The sequence below is a fragment of the Gallus gallus genome, chromosome Z (genome assembly GCF_016699485.2).
Source record: "Gallus gallus isolate bGalGal1 chromosome Z, bGalGal1.mat.broiler.GRCg7b, whole genome shotgun sequence".
In the NCBI taxonomy this organism is placed as follows: domain Eukaryota; kingdom Metazoa; phylum Chordata; class Aves; order Galliformes; family Phasianidae; genus Gallus; species Gallus gallus.
The window spans coordinates 47,218,502-47,232,770 of record NC_052572.1 but is presented as its reverse complement, the minus strand read 5'-3'; the positions used below and the strand labels follow the sequence as shown (position 1 = coordinate 47,232,770).

General features: G+C 39.8%; 1 protein-coding gene across 3 annotated transcripts in view; it reads left to right on the top strand.

Annotated features, from left to right (window-relative positions):
- The window catches only part of CAMK4 (calcium/calmodulin dependent protein kinase IV), a 172,898-nt gene that overhangs the window by 137,940 nt on the left and 20,689 nt on the right, over positions 1–14,269 (top strand). For all 3 annotated transcript variants that reach the window (NR_173400.1, XM_046905487.1, NM_001397233.1), the window contains 3 exons: positions 6,186–6,276; positions 8,325–8,399; positions 12,008–12,083. Coding sequence is in view for 2 of the 3 variants with exons in the window: in XM_046905487.1 (XP_046761443.1) it covers positions 6,186–6,276; positions 8,325–8,399; positions 12,008–12,083 (242 nt within the window). In the remaining variant the exon portion in view is untranslated. The remainder of the gene's footprint in view (positions 1–6,185; positions 6,277–8,324; positions 8,400–12,007; positions 12,084–14,269) is intronic.

The following is a 14,269-nucleotide window of genomic DNA, read 5'->3' as shown; positions in this document are numbered from 1 at the left end:
GTTCTTTAAAGGTCAAGTTTCTTGAATTGGAATCAGAGTTAACTCTTAACAGCCATTTCTCATAGAAGCAAGGCAGAGAACCACCTATATGTAGCACACACTTCAAAAGAAAGGAATTACAGGCCAGTTGGCTTGACTCTCCAGAAAATAATCAAATAGTAAATATTAAACGAAGTAGCATTAGGCACCTGGAGAGAAAGTACGGAGATCACCAGCCATGCAAAGTTTTTGTCAAGATCATGTCATGCCAAATAGGCTACTCTTTTTCTCAAGCAGGGTAAGAGGCACTGCTATAGAGGAAGAACACAAAATATCACATATACTTAGCATGAATAAAGCTTTTGGTACTTGTTTCACTTGATGGTCTCATAGTAAATTGAAGAAATGTAATCACAGTTCTGTGATTCTAAGCTGAGTGGAGTACAGACTGATTGTATGGAGAGAGTGCTGTTGGTGTAGCTAGAATCAACAGGAGCAGAGAGGCAACAAAAGTCTTCTTGGGTTTGCTCGTTTCATTGCTTTTGTTGACAACCCTGGATGATGGAGTAAAGAGTACACTTATGAAAACTTTGGACAACATAAAATGAGGAAAGACTGCAAGTATGTTGAAGACTAGCATTAAAAAAAAGAAAAAAGAAAAAAAAAAACCAACTTTCCCAAAATGCAATGTTCCTTCTATATTGTCAAGGACAAAATTAAGCAGTATTTCTCCATCCTTTTGTCATAAAATATTTAAAGTTAGATAGGAACCGTTGCTATTAAAGGATAAAGCAAACAGAAAATGAAACTTTTATGCAGCAATTAGGAAGAAGATGTAAAAAACAGGTGAAAGAAAAAAATCTTTCTTCTGCAGTCACAATTGGAATCATGGCAATGATTGAGTCATGAGCTGCCTTATGTGCCATGCACATAAAGGCCACGATGAAGGCTGATTGTATTTCTACTGATGTATCTTTCAGAAGAGGTCCTGTATATTGTTCCAGGGTAGTGTCATGCTGAGTCTGTCCTCAAAGTTTATTGAAGAGTAATAAGACTGTCACAATCACAATTGTCCCCCTCTACTCGGCTCTTGTGAGGCCCCATCTGGAGTACTGTGTACAGGCCTGGAGTCTCCAGTACAGGAAGGACGTGAAGCTCTTGGAGTGGGTCCGGAGGAGGGCCACTAAGATGATCAGAGGTCTGGAGCACCTCTCCTATGAGGAAAGGTTGAGGGAATTGGGCTTGTTTAGTTTGGAGAAGAGAAGGCTGTGGGGAGACCTCATTGCAGCCTTCCGGTACTTGAAGGGAGTATATAAACAGGAGGGGAAACAGTTGTTTACGAGGGTGGATAGTGATAGGACAAGGGGGAATGGTTTTAAACTGAGTCAGGGGAGGTTTAGGTTAGATATTAGGAGGAAGTTTTTCACACAGAGGGTGGTGACACACTGGAACAGGTTGCGCAAGGAGATTGTGGATGCCCCATCCCTGTAGGCCTTCAAGGCCAGGCTGGATGTGGCTCTGGGCAGCCTGGTCTGGTGGTTGTTGACCCTGCACATAGCAGGGGGTTTGAAATTGATGATCATTGTGGTCCTTTTCTACCCAGGCCATTCTATGATTTTCCATGATCTTCTTCTATGATGTGCAAGGCCCAGTGCTTGTCAAGTATATTTTTTTCACTGTTTATTTTATTTCTTTTGCATTTATGTTCATTCTTTTGATACAGAATGCTGCAGTTCTCTGTTGTTTCTACAAGGGCTGCTCCAAAAATAATTTATTCATAATGTTGGTCCATGACACCAGAGGCAGATGTTGGTGGAATGGCAATAGAGGCTGAACCTTCCCACCAGTATTCTGTTTCATTTTGTTGCCATATGGCAGATGGCAGTAGAGGGGTAGCCTGACAGAATGGCATTCAAAATGGAAGTGCAATGTAAAAGACAAGCTAAAGCTATACAGTTATGAGCACGGTATGCAGGTTCTTGTTGATCAGTGGTGAAAATGCATAGCTAATGGTGGTGACGATGTTGAAAAAGAGTGTTTTGTTTGAGAATTTGCTCTGTCAAATAGTGTTATTGTGCTACTTGTATCTGTTGTAGTTTCCATGGAAATAAATGGCAGACATTACTTTTAGAGCATCCTACAGAGTTTCCATTTTATTTTTTCATATTCATTTATCTTTGCTAAGTGGAATAGACATATGATCTTTAAAATCAGTACTGTCCCATTTTATAGCACCTGCTTTGCTGTTTCAAAAAATCAGGAAAACAGGTACATGTGAAAAAGTAATTCATCTTCCCTGTGCCATGGACCTGCTTATCTGATAAAACTGTTGCACACGGAGACTACTTCTTCCATAAGGCATGCTGTGTCCTTTCTTCTGTCTACATCTCATCAGTCAGATGAAATGCTGCTATAAGTCTTACATTTTAGTACATAGATGTTACAAGTCATACTAGTTCTAAATATAGCCATGTAATGTTGCCATGGAAATACAGCATCATAATGTAAAACTAAATTTTCTGTATCCGCCTTATTTCACTAACACAAATGAGCAAAGCTGCAATCAGACAAATGCTATGCCTGTACTTTCTTTTAGTGTTTAATACTGCCTTTTGAAAATCAAAAGAAAGAGAAAGCAAGATTTTTTAGCCACTGGAAGACTCTCTCTTCATGTTATAATCACATTTTACGTGCATTCTCTCTTACATGTTCATACAGCATTGTGCATCTAAAAACTCTTCAGTCATCCATAGAATTAAAATGTTTTTCAAGTCTCATCTGTATCTGACAGGAGGGAAAAATTATGTAGTTCAGCAAAGCCTAGATTGTGAAGTGAATCAGTACCTGTTCTAACTTGACACTTGGTCCCTGATTGTTGCATTTAATCGTATTGTTCAACCACTGGGAGACATAGCATGGTTAACTATTCTGGTAGTATGAGAGTATGTAATGCCCAAAGCTATACTGTAGACTGGAAGACAGAAAGAGTTATCTTTGAACTTATGCCACAGAGGCACTATAAAGGAAAATTCTGTTCATTAAAATCAATATATGAGAAATAAAGCATATGTAAATTGAAATATCTATTTCTTTTAACAATGTGAGTTATGTTAATTTAACTAATCTGTTTCTAGATGGACCATAAAAAACTCAGTAAAAATTTCTAAAGCACAGTAAAATTCAGAATACTGTTCACTGTATAAAATACAATGTAATTATCAAGTAGTCTCCAATACTAGGAGCCACTGTGTCAACATGATGAGTAGATGCTTGCTGGACGCTTTTCACTTGGGCTTTTGGGACTGGTGAAAACTAACAAGGCTCAAGGTACAACCAGCCAGCTGGCCTACCAAGTCCCACTGCTAAACCGTGTTTCATAATGCCCTGTCCTAAATACCTGTAGACATATGGACCCTACTGCTACCCGCTGTAGCCCATCACAGTGCTTGACCACACTTCTCCATGAAGAAACTCTTCCTGATATCCAGTCTAAACCTCTCGGGCTGCAACACGAGTCCGTTTCTTTGCCTCCTGTCACTTGTGACCTGAAAAAAGAGATGAACTCCTTCCTCTCTGCAACCTCCTTTCAAGTAGTCATAGAGAGTCATCAGTTCTCTCCTTAGGCTCCTTTTCTTCACACTAAAGTACCCCAGTTCCTCTGGCCACTCCTTTTAAGTCTCATATTCTAGTCTCTTCCCCAGCTCTACTGTTTCTAATTTGCACAGAGATGGATTAGGCTGAAAAGAAGAAAGCAGGGTTTCTACATGTATTGGAGACGTTCAGTAACAAGGCTGTTTGTGTGCAGGTACATTTTGGGGAACTCCGGTCAGAGATCTTTCCCGCTGAAAGTCTGGAGTTCCAGGAAGCTAGCTGTTTCTCCTTGGTTGTTGAAGAATGGGCTGTCTGCATTAGTGCAAATACTGCCAGCATACCTGTGGGTCTTTGCTGGTCCAAATACCAGATCTTGTCCCCAGATATAAAATTAAGCAAAGAGGCTGTGGGAGAAAGAAGACAAAACAGAGACAACTGAGATAGAGATTTCAGCAACCATGAAGAAACCTATGTGGCCACATGGAGAGGTCAGAGGAGATAAGGATGTTATTAAGGAACATGTTCAGGAAATCTGGGCTTGGGTGCTGGGGAAATAAGGTGAGATGTGGCAGAGTGGATATGAAGAGCTGGGATGTTGTGAGGTGGGGGTGCTGTAGCAGCAGTTTTTGAAAGGCGTGGACTAGTTTATCTGGGGAACTCACATCTGTTGGGCACCTGCATCTTGTGTTTTTTGCAAATGGTGGGCTAAATAGAGGAGGAGATTTTCTTACAAGTGTTCTTATGAGTATATAATAAAAAGGGAGTTCACACTGCAAATTCATTACAAATCATGAAATGAATGCATGGACATCATTCGTTATGGTTCTTGGGAGCCTTGGGAGTCAGACTGTCAGGACTTAACAGAGGAAAAGTTAAGGAGTTTTTCTGAAGTGCTTCCCAAATTTCCCTTGCATAAAAATGGACTAGGAAGAGATTTTTGATGTTTTTGTCTTCACACATAATGTTTTTAAGATTACATATGTGTATAAAAAATGACCTGCTAAAAGTCTTTCTGCAAACTTGGCTGGAACATTTCTCTGCACAAATTTGGTCTAAACTATTTCATACAAATGAATTGGAAGTTGCTGCTTTCCCCTCAGTGATTGTGAAATATCTGTTCTTCTCATTCCTATAGAGTCAGCTAAACTGATTTGCAGGATGTGAACGCAGATCAGTTCAGAATCCTCTTTCTATCCACTTTGATGTGATTGCTTTTGACGCACATTTTGGATTCTTCCTCTTTGCTTACTTCTGTTTGTCAGACACATCACTGGCATAAACTCTGGGAGAATCCATGCTGATTGTCTTCACTGGCAGATAAAGATGTACTTTTATCCAGGCTAGATGTGTTTTTTTTTTCAGCCATGCAGATGTGACTACAATAATTGATGTAGCACAGTGCAGTCCATGAGCCTCTTTAAATTGTTGTCTGTTTTTACCTTGGATAAATAATTAGCCACCTATCTATAGAAAGCACAGGTGTGACAAGCACCTAGACCATTGGAAAAACACACTTAAAAAGCACTCAGTGTCACTAAGATGATGCTCAAGGAAAGAGCTATCTGTTCTTAATGTTATGTAATCACTGGCAACTGGCAAGCTACAGTTTGCGAACTCAGAGATACACAGTCAAGAATTCATCTCAGATTCTAACTCAACGCTGTGAATATCCTTTCCAGACAAATATTCAAAAATTTGTTTTCTGCATAGAAATGAACACACTAATTTTTTCCACCAGTGAAAACACAGCAGAGAGAAGATTCCACTAAAAGTAGATCAGGAGACTTTCAAATAAGATACTCAGATCTTAAGTATCATTCTTAAGCATACCCTTAAGCATCATTCTTCCATCTCTTTAGAGATTTCTGCTGAAGATATTATCAGGAAATACAGAATTTGTTTCTCTAGTTCACCATTTTTGCCTCTTCTGTCAGTGTCCATCTCTTGCAATGTAGAAGGTGGCCATATGTCCCAGATGTGTTTCCTTCCATTACTGTAAGGCAGGAACATTTTTACATGAATCCAGTGATGAGTGAATTTACATGCACTGCGTGTGTTTCAGCAAGATGGTTGGAAACCTGAGAGTCTACAGCTGTGTTGAATTAAAACCTAGAAGTCTTGCACAAGGGACTGTAAGTTTTTAATAGTTTATACAAGACAGTTGCTACATCTTTTCTTATCTGTGTTGTCTATTTGATAGTCTAACAGTCTAATTGAATGAAATCTTTTTTTACTCTCATAATATTATAAGATATAGAATTTGCCTTCCTCTGAGCCAGACTCATGTATCTCAGCATTTGTTAGATTATTTCCTAGTAGTTATCTCTGTATTAAAAAGCCAGTAATGTTTTCTGAGAGGCTTTTCTTCTCAAATGAACATGATGCCTTCTTTGCCTTCCCAATTTGCAGTTCCGTATTCTGATCTCAGTATGCCCGTAAGGATCCCATACTGAGAATGTCTGCAGTAAAAAGCTGCTGGAAGTTGGTTAAGTGACTCTGTGTCATACAAGTAGCAGTCAGTGGACTGCTGCTATAGATTACTAGGAAGGTGTTAACTCATGCTTGACCATACTATCTTATGCTCAGGTAAATGTTTTGACTTTCTCTCTTTGTAGTACCTGCATGCGAATGGGATTGTGCATCGTGATTTGAAGCCAGAAAATCTGCTCTATGCAACACCAGCACCAGATGCACCATTGAAAATAGGTAAACAGCACTGAATAGATGTTTTCCTAATTCCTTAGTACCAGTAGTACATGCTATCAGTACGTAATTCTTACTGCCACTTAGTTCTGAGCTAATGCTTATACTCAAATGAACAGTACATTACTCCTCCAGAAACATGATAGTGCATGGTGTTTTGAAAACAAACACAAAAGTTGTTGTGGTTAATTTACAGCCTAAATCTTGCAGAAAACTGTAGGCAATAAAAGCACAGAAGGAACAAGAAGGATCATGGAGTGAGCTGTATGCACCACTTCTGTGTCCTTTTTTTTGCTAGAATAGTATTATAAGGGAGAAGATTCATCAACACAAAAACTGCAAGTTTGCAGAGAAAGAGAAGAAAGTAAACAAACAAAGTATGTCCTCAGGGCAGACCTGTGGGATGAGAAGAAATGCTCATCATGAAGGATACAGGAAAGGCACCCTGAAGCAGCACAGGGAGGGGTGAGGAGAAGGAGACGTCAGGTTCTCCTGAGTGAGGATGTTATACATCAGTGCCGTCAGGAGCAGCAGCTGCTTGCCTAGGGCCTGACTTCCAAAAGCTGGGCACGTCCCACTCTTCCTGTAGCAAAGAGGAGTTCTCAGGAACTCTTCCTGTAGCAAAGAGGAGTTCTGAGGAAGCCAGCAGGTGTCATGTTGTGTTCAGGCATAGACAGTGCTGACCTAGCTCACACAAACAGAGCAGTGCAGCGCTTCCTGGTGGGATCTGGGTTGTGGCATTCCAAATAAATCAAGCTGGAAAAGGACTGATTTGTATGTACTAAAAGAACAAAAACCCAAAGGCTCCTGCTCTCGTCTTCTTAAAGAGCTCTGTCATGTGCTGTTTTCCAGCAAATGATATTCCAGATATTCAGTGCTCCCAGTCTGTTTGGAAGTACCACTTTGTGCTCCTTTGTCAGGGAGGAGGTGATCATGTGAGGAATGAAAGTGTTCCGTATTCATTATGCTTGTGTTCATCACAGGTTAAAGAAGCCAGTTTTCCAAGAACTATTTTTAAGTAATTTCTTACACATTTCTAGGAAAGCATTGCATGTCAGGATGATGGTATCTTCATTTACATTTTCTCATGGCTCTGAACCACTGTGACAGTTTAATGCAGTACCCAGCAGCTATGGTTTGATGGCTAGTAGTATGGGCTTCTGGAACTTTCATCCTCAGAAGAGCAGCACCCTCACCTCCATCCTCAGTCCTCCTTCCCTTTTCTGCCTCAGATGCCAGCCTGTTCCAAAGGTGCTGCCATACCAGTGAATCACAAATTAGACAGAACGGAGGTGAGAAGAAAGTGCAGCTGCTCTGCTGAAAAGGTAGCTCCGTTTAACTAGCTCAGCTCAGTCAATTTCAAGAGATGGCAGGAATCATCATCCTGAGAAAGCAGCTAGGCTTAGGTGTAGTGCTACATTTATCTCTCCTAAGCAAGGTTTTCTATGTGAAACATGAAGACATAGCTGCTACCTATATCTTACTGACGTTAAAAACCTACAAGTTTAAGAAAAACAGGCTAATAAAAGTAGGCTACTTTGGAATAATAAGGATATATTTTCAAAATTATACCCTCTGTGTGACAAACCCAGCACTACACGCAGTTTACTGTATAGGTACTGTGTGTCTTGCACCTCCTACAGCAGTGAGGAGTGGAAAGACAGTATGTTGTATTTTGTTCTTAAATTGAGTAGTTCTTTATCTTTTGATTAAGGTTACTGCCTTGCTTAAAGATAGATCTGTTTTACAATGAATGGCAGCATTTGTAAAATACATTAATGCTTAGATCAATTATAATACATAAATGATATTGTCTATATGCAATCCTCGGGATAAACGAGTTACATTTGAGTCAACCAAGAATACTCATTTATACAGGCAGTTTTTTGCTTCTGTACTGCAGTCTGGGTAGATTCCTTAGACTGACCATTTCTCGAAATGACAGTACTGTACATTTAATGCATAGTTGCTCATTTAACTACATATACAATGTAACAATAGTTATTTTACAAGGAAGCTAGAACACTAATATTTCTAAAAAATCTTAACAGCTGATTTTGGACTTTCCAAGATTGTGGAAGATCAGGTGACCATGAAGACAGTTTGTGGAACTCCAGGGTACTGTGGTATGTTGTTTTATTATTTACAGTTTACTGGACTTAATGTGAGAATGTTACATTTTTTCTTTCCAAGGTGAAGTTTTTCTTCCTAAAGTCAAAATTTAAACAGAATCTAAAAGGCAGAATTAAATAGAAAACTGAAATTCAGAATTGGGACCGTGTCCAACTTTTCTAAATATACATTCTCCAATACTGAATCTTAATCGAAACATATGTTACAGTGCACGTTCATTACTTGCACGGAAGTAAGACCAACCATCATAAAAATACTGACATTACTGATGCAATACTTGGGAAACATCTCCAGAAATTTGGATGATGCAAGGCATAATGGAAAGCACTAAAACTATAGAGGAAGTTACAAATATTTGAATATTAATTATGTTGAATTTATCTTAAATAATACCTTTTTAACTCAGGGGAAATCAAATTATCCCTTACAGTAAGCTCATAATTTAACCCCCTAATCCCAAACCATTTAAGCAAGTAATATATGGTTTTAAATGCAATTTTACTTAGATTGTGCCAGAGCGAGACCTATATAATTGATATAGTTGGTAATGTAATGTAATGTGATGTAATGTAATGTGATGTTACGTTACGTTACGTTACGCTACGTTACGCTATGTTATGTTATAATACCATACAATACAATACAATACAATACAATCTAATAATGAGTGCAATATCAGTGCTGAAAGGAACTTCACAGACTGTCCAGCAGCTTTCTCTGAGGCATACTCTGCATGCTGCCAGGCTGCCAGTACAGCTGTCGTATGCGCGTGTTTGCTGTCAGAGCAAGTAACAACTACCTTGTGGATGCCTGGAGGAGATGCTCTCCTGGACCCCTAGAGCCAGAAAATGCACCAGAAGTGGATCCTCCATTGCCAAAACATGGAAGGATCCTCATGAAAAGGAAGAGACCCTCATGAAAAAGAGTTTTGCAGTAACCTTTGCAGTCTACTTACCTTTCACTGCTTGTGTCAGGAAACAAGATGATAGCCAAGGATAGCGGTGCTCTTGTTTAACCCAGAGCAAGCTTGCTATGCTTGCCATGGTGGATACTCACCTCTAGGAACCCATGTCATCTTATGGAGAAACTAATTTTGGTCATTGTTAGTGAACTCTTGGTCCTGAATGCATCCTAGGAGTGTACTGGTGGGTAAGCATATCAGGTAGTTTAGGACAGAGCTGAGCCAGGCTGGGTGGAAACTGAAGACTTGATATTTATCTTCTCAAGCGTAGAAGTAAAGGATAGAGGACACTGGAGAAGACCATGAGACTAATGAGCTTGTAGCCCAGCTGATAATGAGATTCAGGTAGTATGTCTGTTGGCTTGTATGTCTTAGTCTGCCAAGCACACACAGGTGCCAAGTATGCTTTAGAGAAGCACTGAATTCCTATCCACCTAGTGTCATAAGACTGTACTCTGAGTCTTGTTGTTTTCTCTCAGTGCTGTTAGACTACAAATGCCATAAAACTCTAGTTATTATTTAGGCCTTTTAATGACTATCTTTATGTATTGTTAAAAATATGATGAGGCTTTTACGCACAAAAGAGCTCTCAGAGTAGAGATGGTTTGGTGAGAGAGGTGAGACGGAATGTTTGTGCTGAGAAGGCATGAAAGCAGCTTTGTTCCTGCAGACATGGACCTGCAATCCTTGCCTTATGATCTGAGTTAACTGACCATGCAGAATTCCTGGTGCTTGGAAGATAATCAAGTATTACTTTCCAGAAGTGGAAGAAACCCAAAAGGAATACTGTTAAAATGCCAAATTAAACTATGAATAATTGATAGGCTCAGGCTGCCAACTCCCACATCCTGCCCACCCTCCCATCAGCTGTTTCTCCTGAAAGGACACAGCAAGGAAAACATACACTTGGAGCCTGGATATTTTGGAATCAAGACTTACCATCCCACAGTGCCTGCAACAAGCAAAATGATGCAGAAAACTGGAAACAGTAAAGTGGACACAAAGATCTTAGTATGCTGAGACGCTGTCCTTTGAGTGAACTTAAGAGGAAGGGCGTAGGTGACTGCTTACAGTAGCACAGAAAACAAAACAACATAGACATGGACAGTCTGTTACTGCCAACATCTGAAATAACAGCAATAAATCAGTGCAGTTCATTCTCCACAAGCAAACTTTGCAGAGAAATTATATAACTGCATAATCACAGTCCAGATAGCAAGGCAGACCTGAACATAGAGGTTTTTGGTCTGTTTTGTGGTCATTTTACAGTGTATTGGTGGAAGGAGCAGAAAACAAAACAAAAAGAAGGACTGGAAGTCTTCTTCCTTATCCTGAGCAAGAAGATATTACTAGAAACACTGTTTCCTCTAGAAGAACAGTATCGGCCAATAAACATAAAAATTGTCCTATCTTGTTCAGAATCACAGAATAGCAGCTCACAGTGCCCCGCATGACATCAGCAAATATGGCAGAGGAAGCATTAGGTAACATCTCTTTTCCTGGTTCCCCTGCATCTCTTTCTTCAAGGCCATTGGCTGCTTTGCCTCCAGGCTGTTCTGGTAGCTACAGTCTGGGTTCAGATCAGTTGGGATCTGGCATTCCTCCACAAAAACATCCCCTCTCTGTTCACCAGTTTCCCTGATAGAAGAATGAAGAGGCAGGGAAAGTCTGTGCATACAGTAGCAAGCATTTGTCCAGCTCCCAGGTGTGAAAGCGCTATATAGCAAAACCTGGTGATTAATGTACTTTGCCTTCTATACTAATTATCTGTAAAAACACTTGGTGTGTTTCTGGCATGGTAGATCTTTCAGGTAGGTTGAAGAAGTCTGAGCAAACTGCCCATAGGCCATCAGGGAGGCAGGAGACTAAGGTCATGCTCTGGGGAGTGTTGCTCTGCAGAGATGTTGCTGCACACAGGTATAATATTTGCCCTGCAGCAAGAGCAATGCCTGAATTGCTCTTGTCTTTCCTTAGGGCTGAACTCCTCTACAGGAAATAAGGAAGGACCCATGTCTGAGGTGGCCATACTTGTAGCCCCTCATCTGTAGACAAAGGGACACGGTCCTCAATTTACTTGTAATGCAGTAGAGTAGACAAGCTGAACTGAAGTACAGGACCACAGATGAGGAAAATCAAAATGAAGAACTAGGGAAGAACGGGGTAGGCTGTGAGAGGAATTATGTAATATTGGGATGTGATGAGAATGATAGAGTGGAATAAAGCATACTTACAGTGTTTCTGATAAACTTCAGATATATTCATACAATTAAAATTTCAGAAATAAAATTCAAACTACCAAGTAATAAATAAAATACCAAAGTAAGAATGCTACCTCCTTTGTCACATTGCAGCTCCAGTGCTGTGTGGCTTTTTCTTCTACTTTTGCTAACCTAAATCCAAAAAGCTATTTGACTCTAAAGCTCACCTTTCACTTTGCACTTTATTCTGTCAGTGCTTGGACATATCTTTTATTTCTTTGTGCTTAGTGGAGGGAATCATCTGCCTAATTAAGAACTTAAAGGAGTAGACCTTGTTTCGGAGATGCTTGTAGATATGCACTGAGTTTATACTGGTGACTTTTGTGACTGTAATTTCTGGATTTGAATTTAATCTTATTGACACGACTTTTATCATCTGCAGCACCAGAGATACTACGAGGATGTGCCTATGGCCCTGAAGTGGACATGTGGTCTCTAGGGATCATCACCTACATTCTGTAAGTGCTGATGTTGTCACCGGGTGGTGTGTAGCTGCCTCCTTTGCTTTAGAAAACATCTCCTATGGCTTTATGTGTGAGCATTATGTATGAGGAGTACGTGTGAGCTGTGCAGTATGCTGAACTTGAGTTATGATATTTATAAAATTATTTAAGGAAGTCAGATGCTAAAGGAGCATGGCAAAATATTCAGATTACGTATTTGATGAATATAACATTTCATCTTGAATAGCAGCAAGGTCTGTGCAGAATTGTATTACTAATGTGAATGAAAAGCAGTCAAGCTGCTGAAAGCAGAAGAAAAAAAAAAGATACAAATGTCAGAATGTGTACATTTTTTTCTCATTCATACAGACTGTAAAATGTACCATAATTTTAAGTAGCTTCTCAACTACAGATGGGACACACAGAAGCTAAGGTGCATGCAGTAGCTTTACAGTGCCCTGAACATTCTCGAAGACACATTCCTCTGTGTCAGCGAGTGATGTTGCCATGCCTCTGCAGTCTCAGATCCAGCCCCATTTTAGTCAGGAAGCAGTGGGCAGCCCTGGTCTGTGTCTTTTCAACAGTCTGATTGGTTAAATGGTTAGTGTTGCAAAGAAGTGTTCCATGTCTTACAACTATCCAGAGATTGAGCTGTGATTTGTGAGCAATGCTGGCCATACAGAAATGCTGAAACTGCAAATGTAGACCAACATTTTCAAACAGTTGCATCTATAGGTAAGCATTTATTGCTGTATTTTAATATGGCTAGTCCCAATTCAATTGCTAAGTATTGCAATTATCTTTTTCTATCAGTGGAATCTTTCAAACAAAGATCTTTGATAAGGGAAAATTATGTCTTTTGTATTGGCACTTCTCTTCATGGGAGAATAAATAACTTCATTTATTCCCTTGGCAACACAGATGCTAAGCTGGCTTCTGTAGTTTTATGTGATGCTTGCAGGATGCCTTTTGTAGGAGGAAAATGGGATTTTGCATATGCGCATTAAAAATACAGAACATTTTCTATATTTAGGCCCATTTTCTTTCCCCTTCTAGGGCTCACTGTGTCCCACAAGTACAGTGCATAATAATACAATTATTTTCTTTCTGCCTTTTGGAAATAATTATATTTTCTAGGATTTGTACAAAAATTACATTTAAGGGTATATAATGACTCTGATGGAAATAATAGGAAACGTCTTCTGTCCATAAGCTTCAAATAATTAATGTCTCTTGTTTGTCCTATAAATAATAAGCTATAGTATTTCTCTAATATGTCCGGAAATGCATGCATAGACATCTGCTCTTTTTAAATGTGAATCTTTGTCTCATGGTCTGTTTTACATCTCAAATACTGCCTGCTCTTTATACTCAGAGACCTACTAGTGCCAACATAGTTGTCATTTCCATTTTCATTTCAGCTCATACAGTTTATTTGTGTAAAAGTTGAAGTATCTTTCCCAGGGCTGTGCAGGGTTGCTGTGCATAGGCCCTGCTGTCATCCTACCATGTGGCCACATGGGTTCATTTCAAGCTCAGGGTTGAGTCTGGTGTGAGAATGGGTCATTTGTTCCATCGACCATTTCTCATCAGCTCTGATGGCCCACACTTGGCAGAGAGATATGAGATGTAAGATGTAAGCATGGCTGTATCTGAGATGGGAGAGGTGCTTCTCCTCTGCAAAGATGAATGAATTAAGGCATGGGCTTGCCTGATTATTGAATGATTGATGAACAGGCTTTGTGCTTGAAATGGAGAGCCTTCTTTAAGCAGAGCTTGCTTTCAGGTGTAGTCAGGCTCCAAGTGAGATCATATAGCAGATTTCTATTATATTATGTGGAGTGCTATTTGCTATGCACAGCCTTTCTACGTCTTCCAGCTGTTCAGGACATGCTCCCAAGCCTCATTAAATGTCTGCACTAGTGTAAACAAGCATATGAGCTCCTGCTGTGCGACACAACTAGAGCAGATAATCCTCTGCTTCTTCCTCCCGGTCCTCTCCTCATACTTCCCCATCAAAATCCTACTTGACCTACAGGAGTAGGCCAGACAAAAAAGGGTACTATTGTGTTGCACTTGACTCCCTTTTCCATTTAGGTTTGGTAACATTCCACAGCTAAACTCTTCCTGTTAGTGTAAAGCTTTGTAGATCAACATTTCTGAATGTTTAGAAGCTAAGACCAGGAAGGCACCTTCACAAT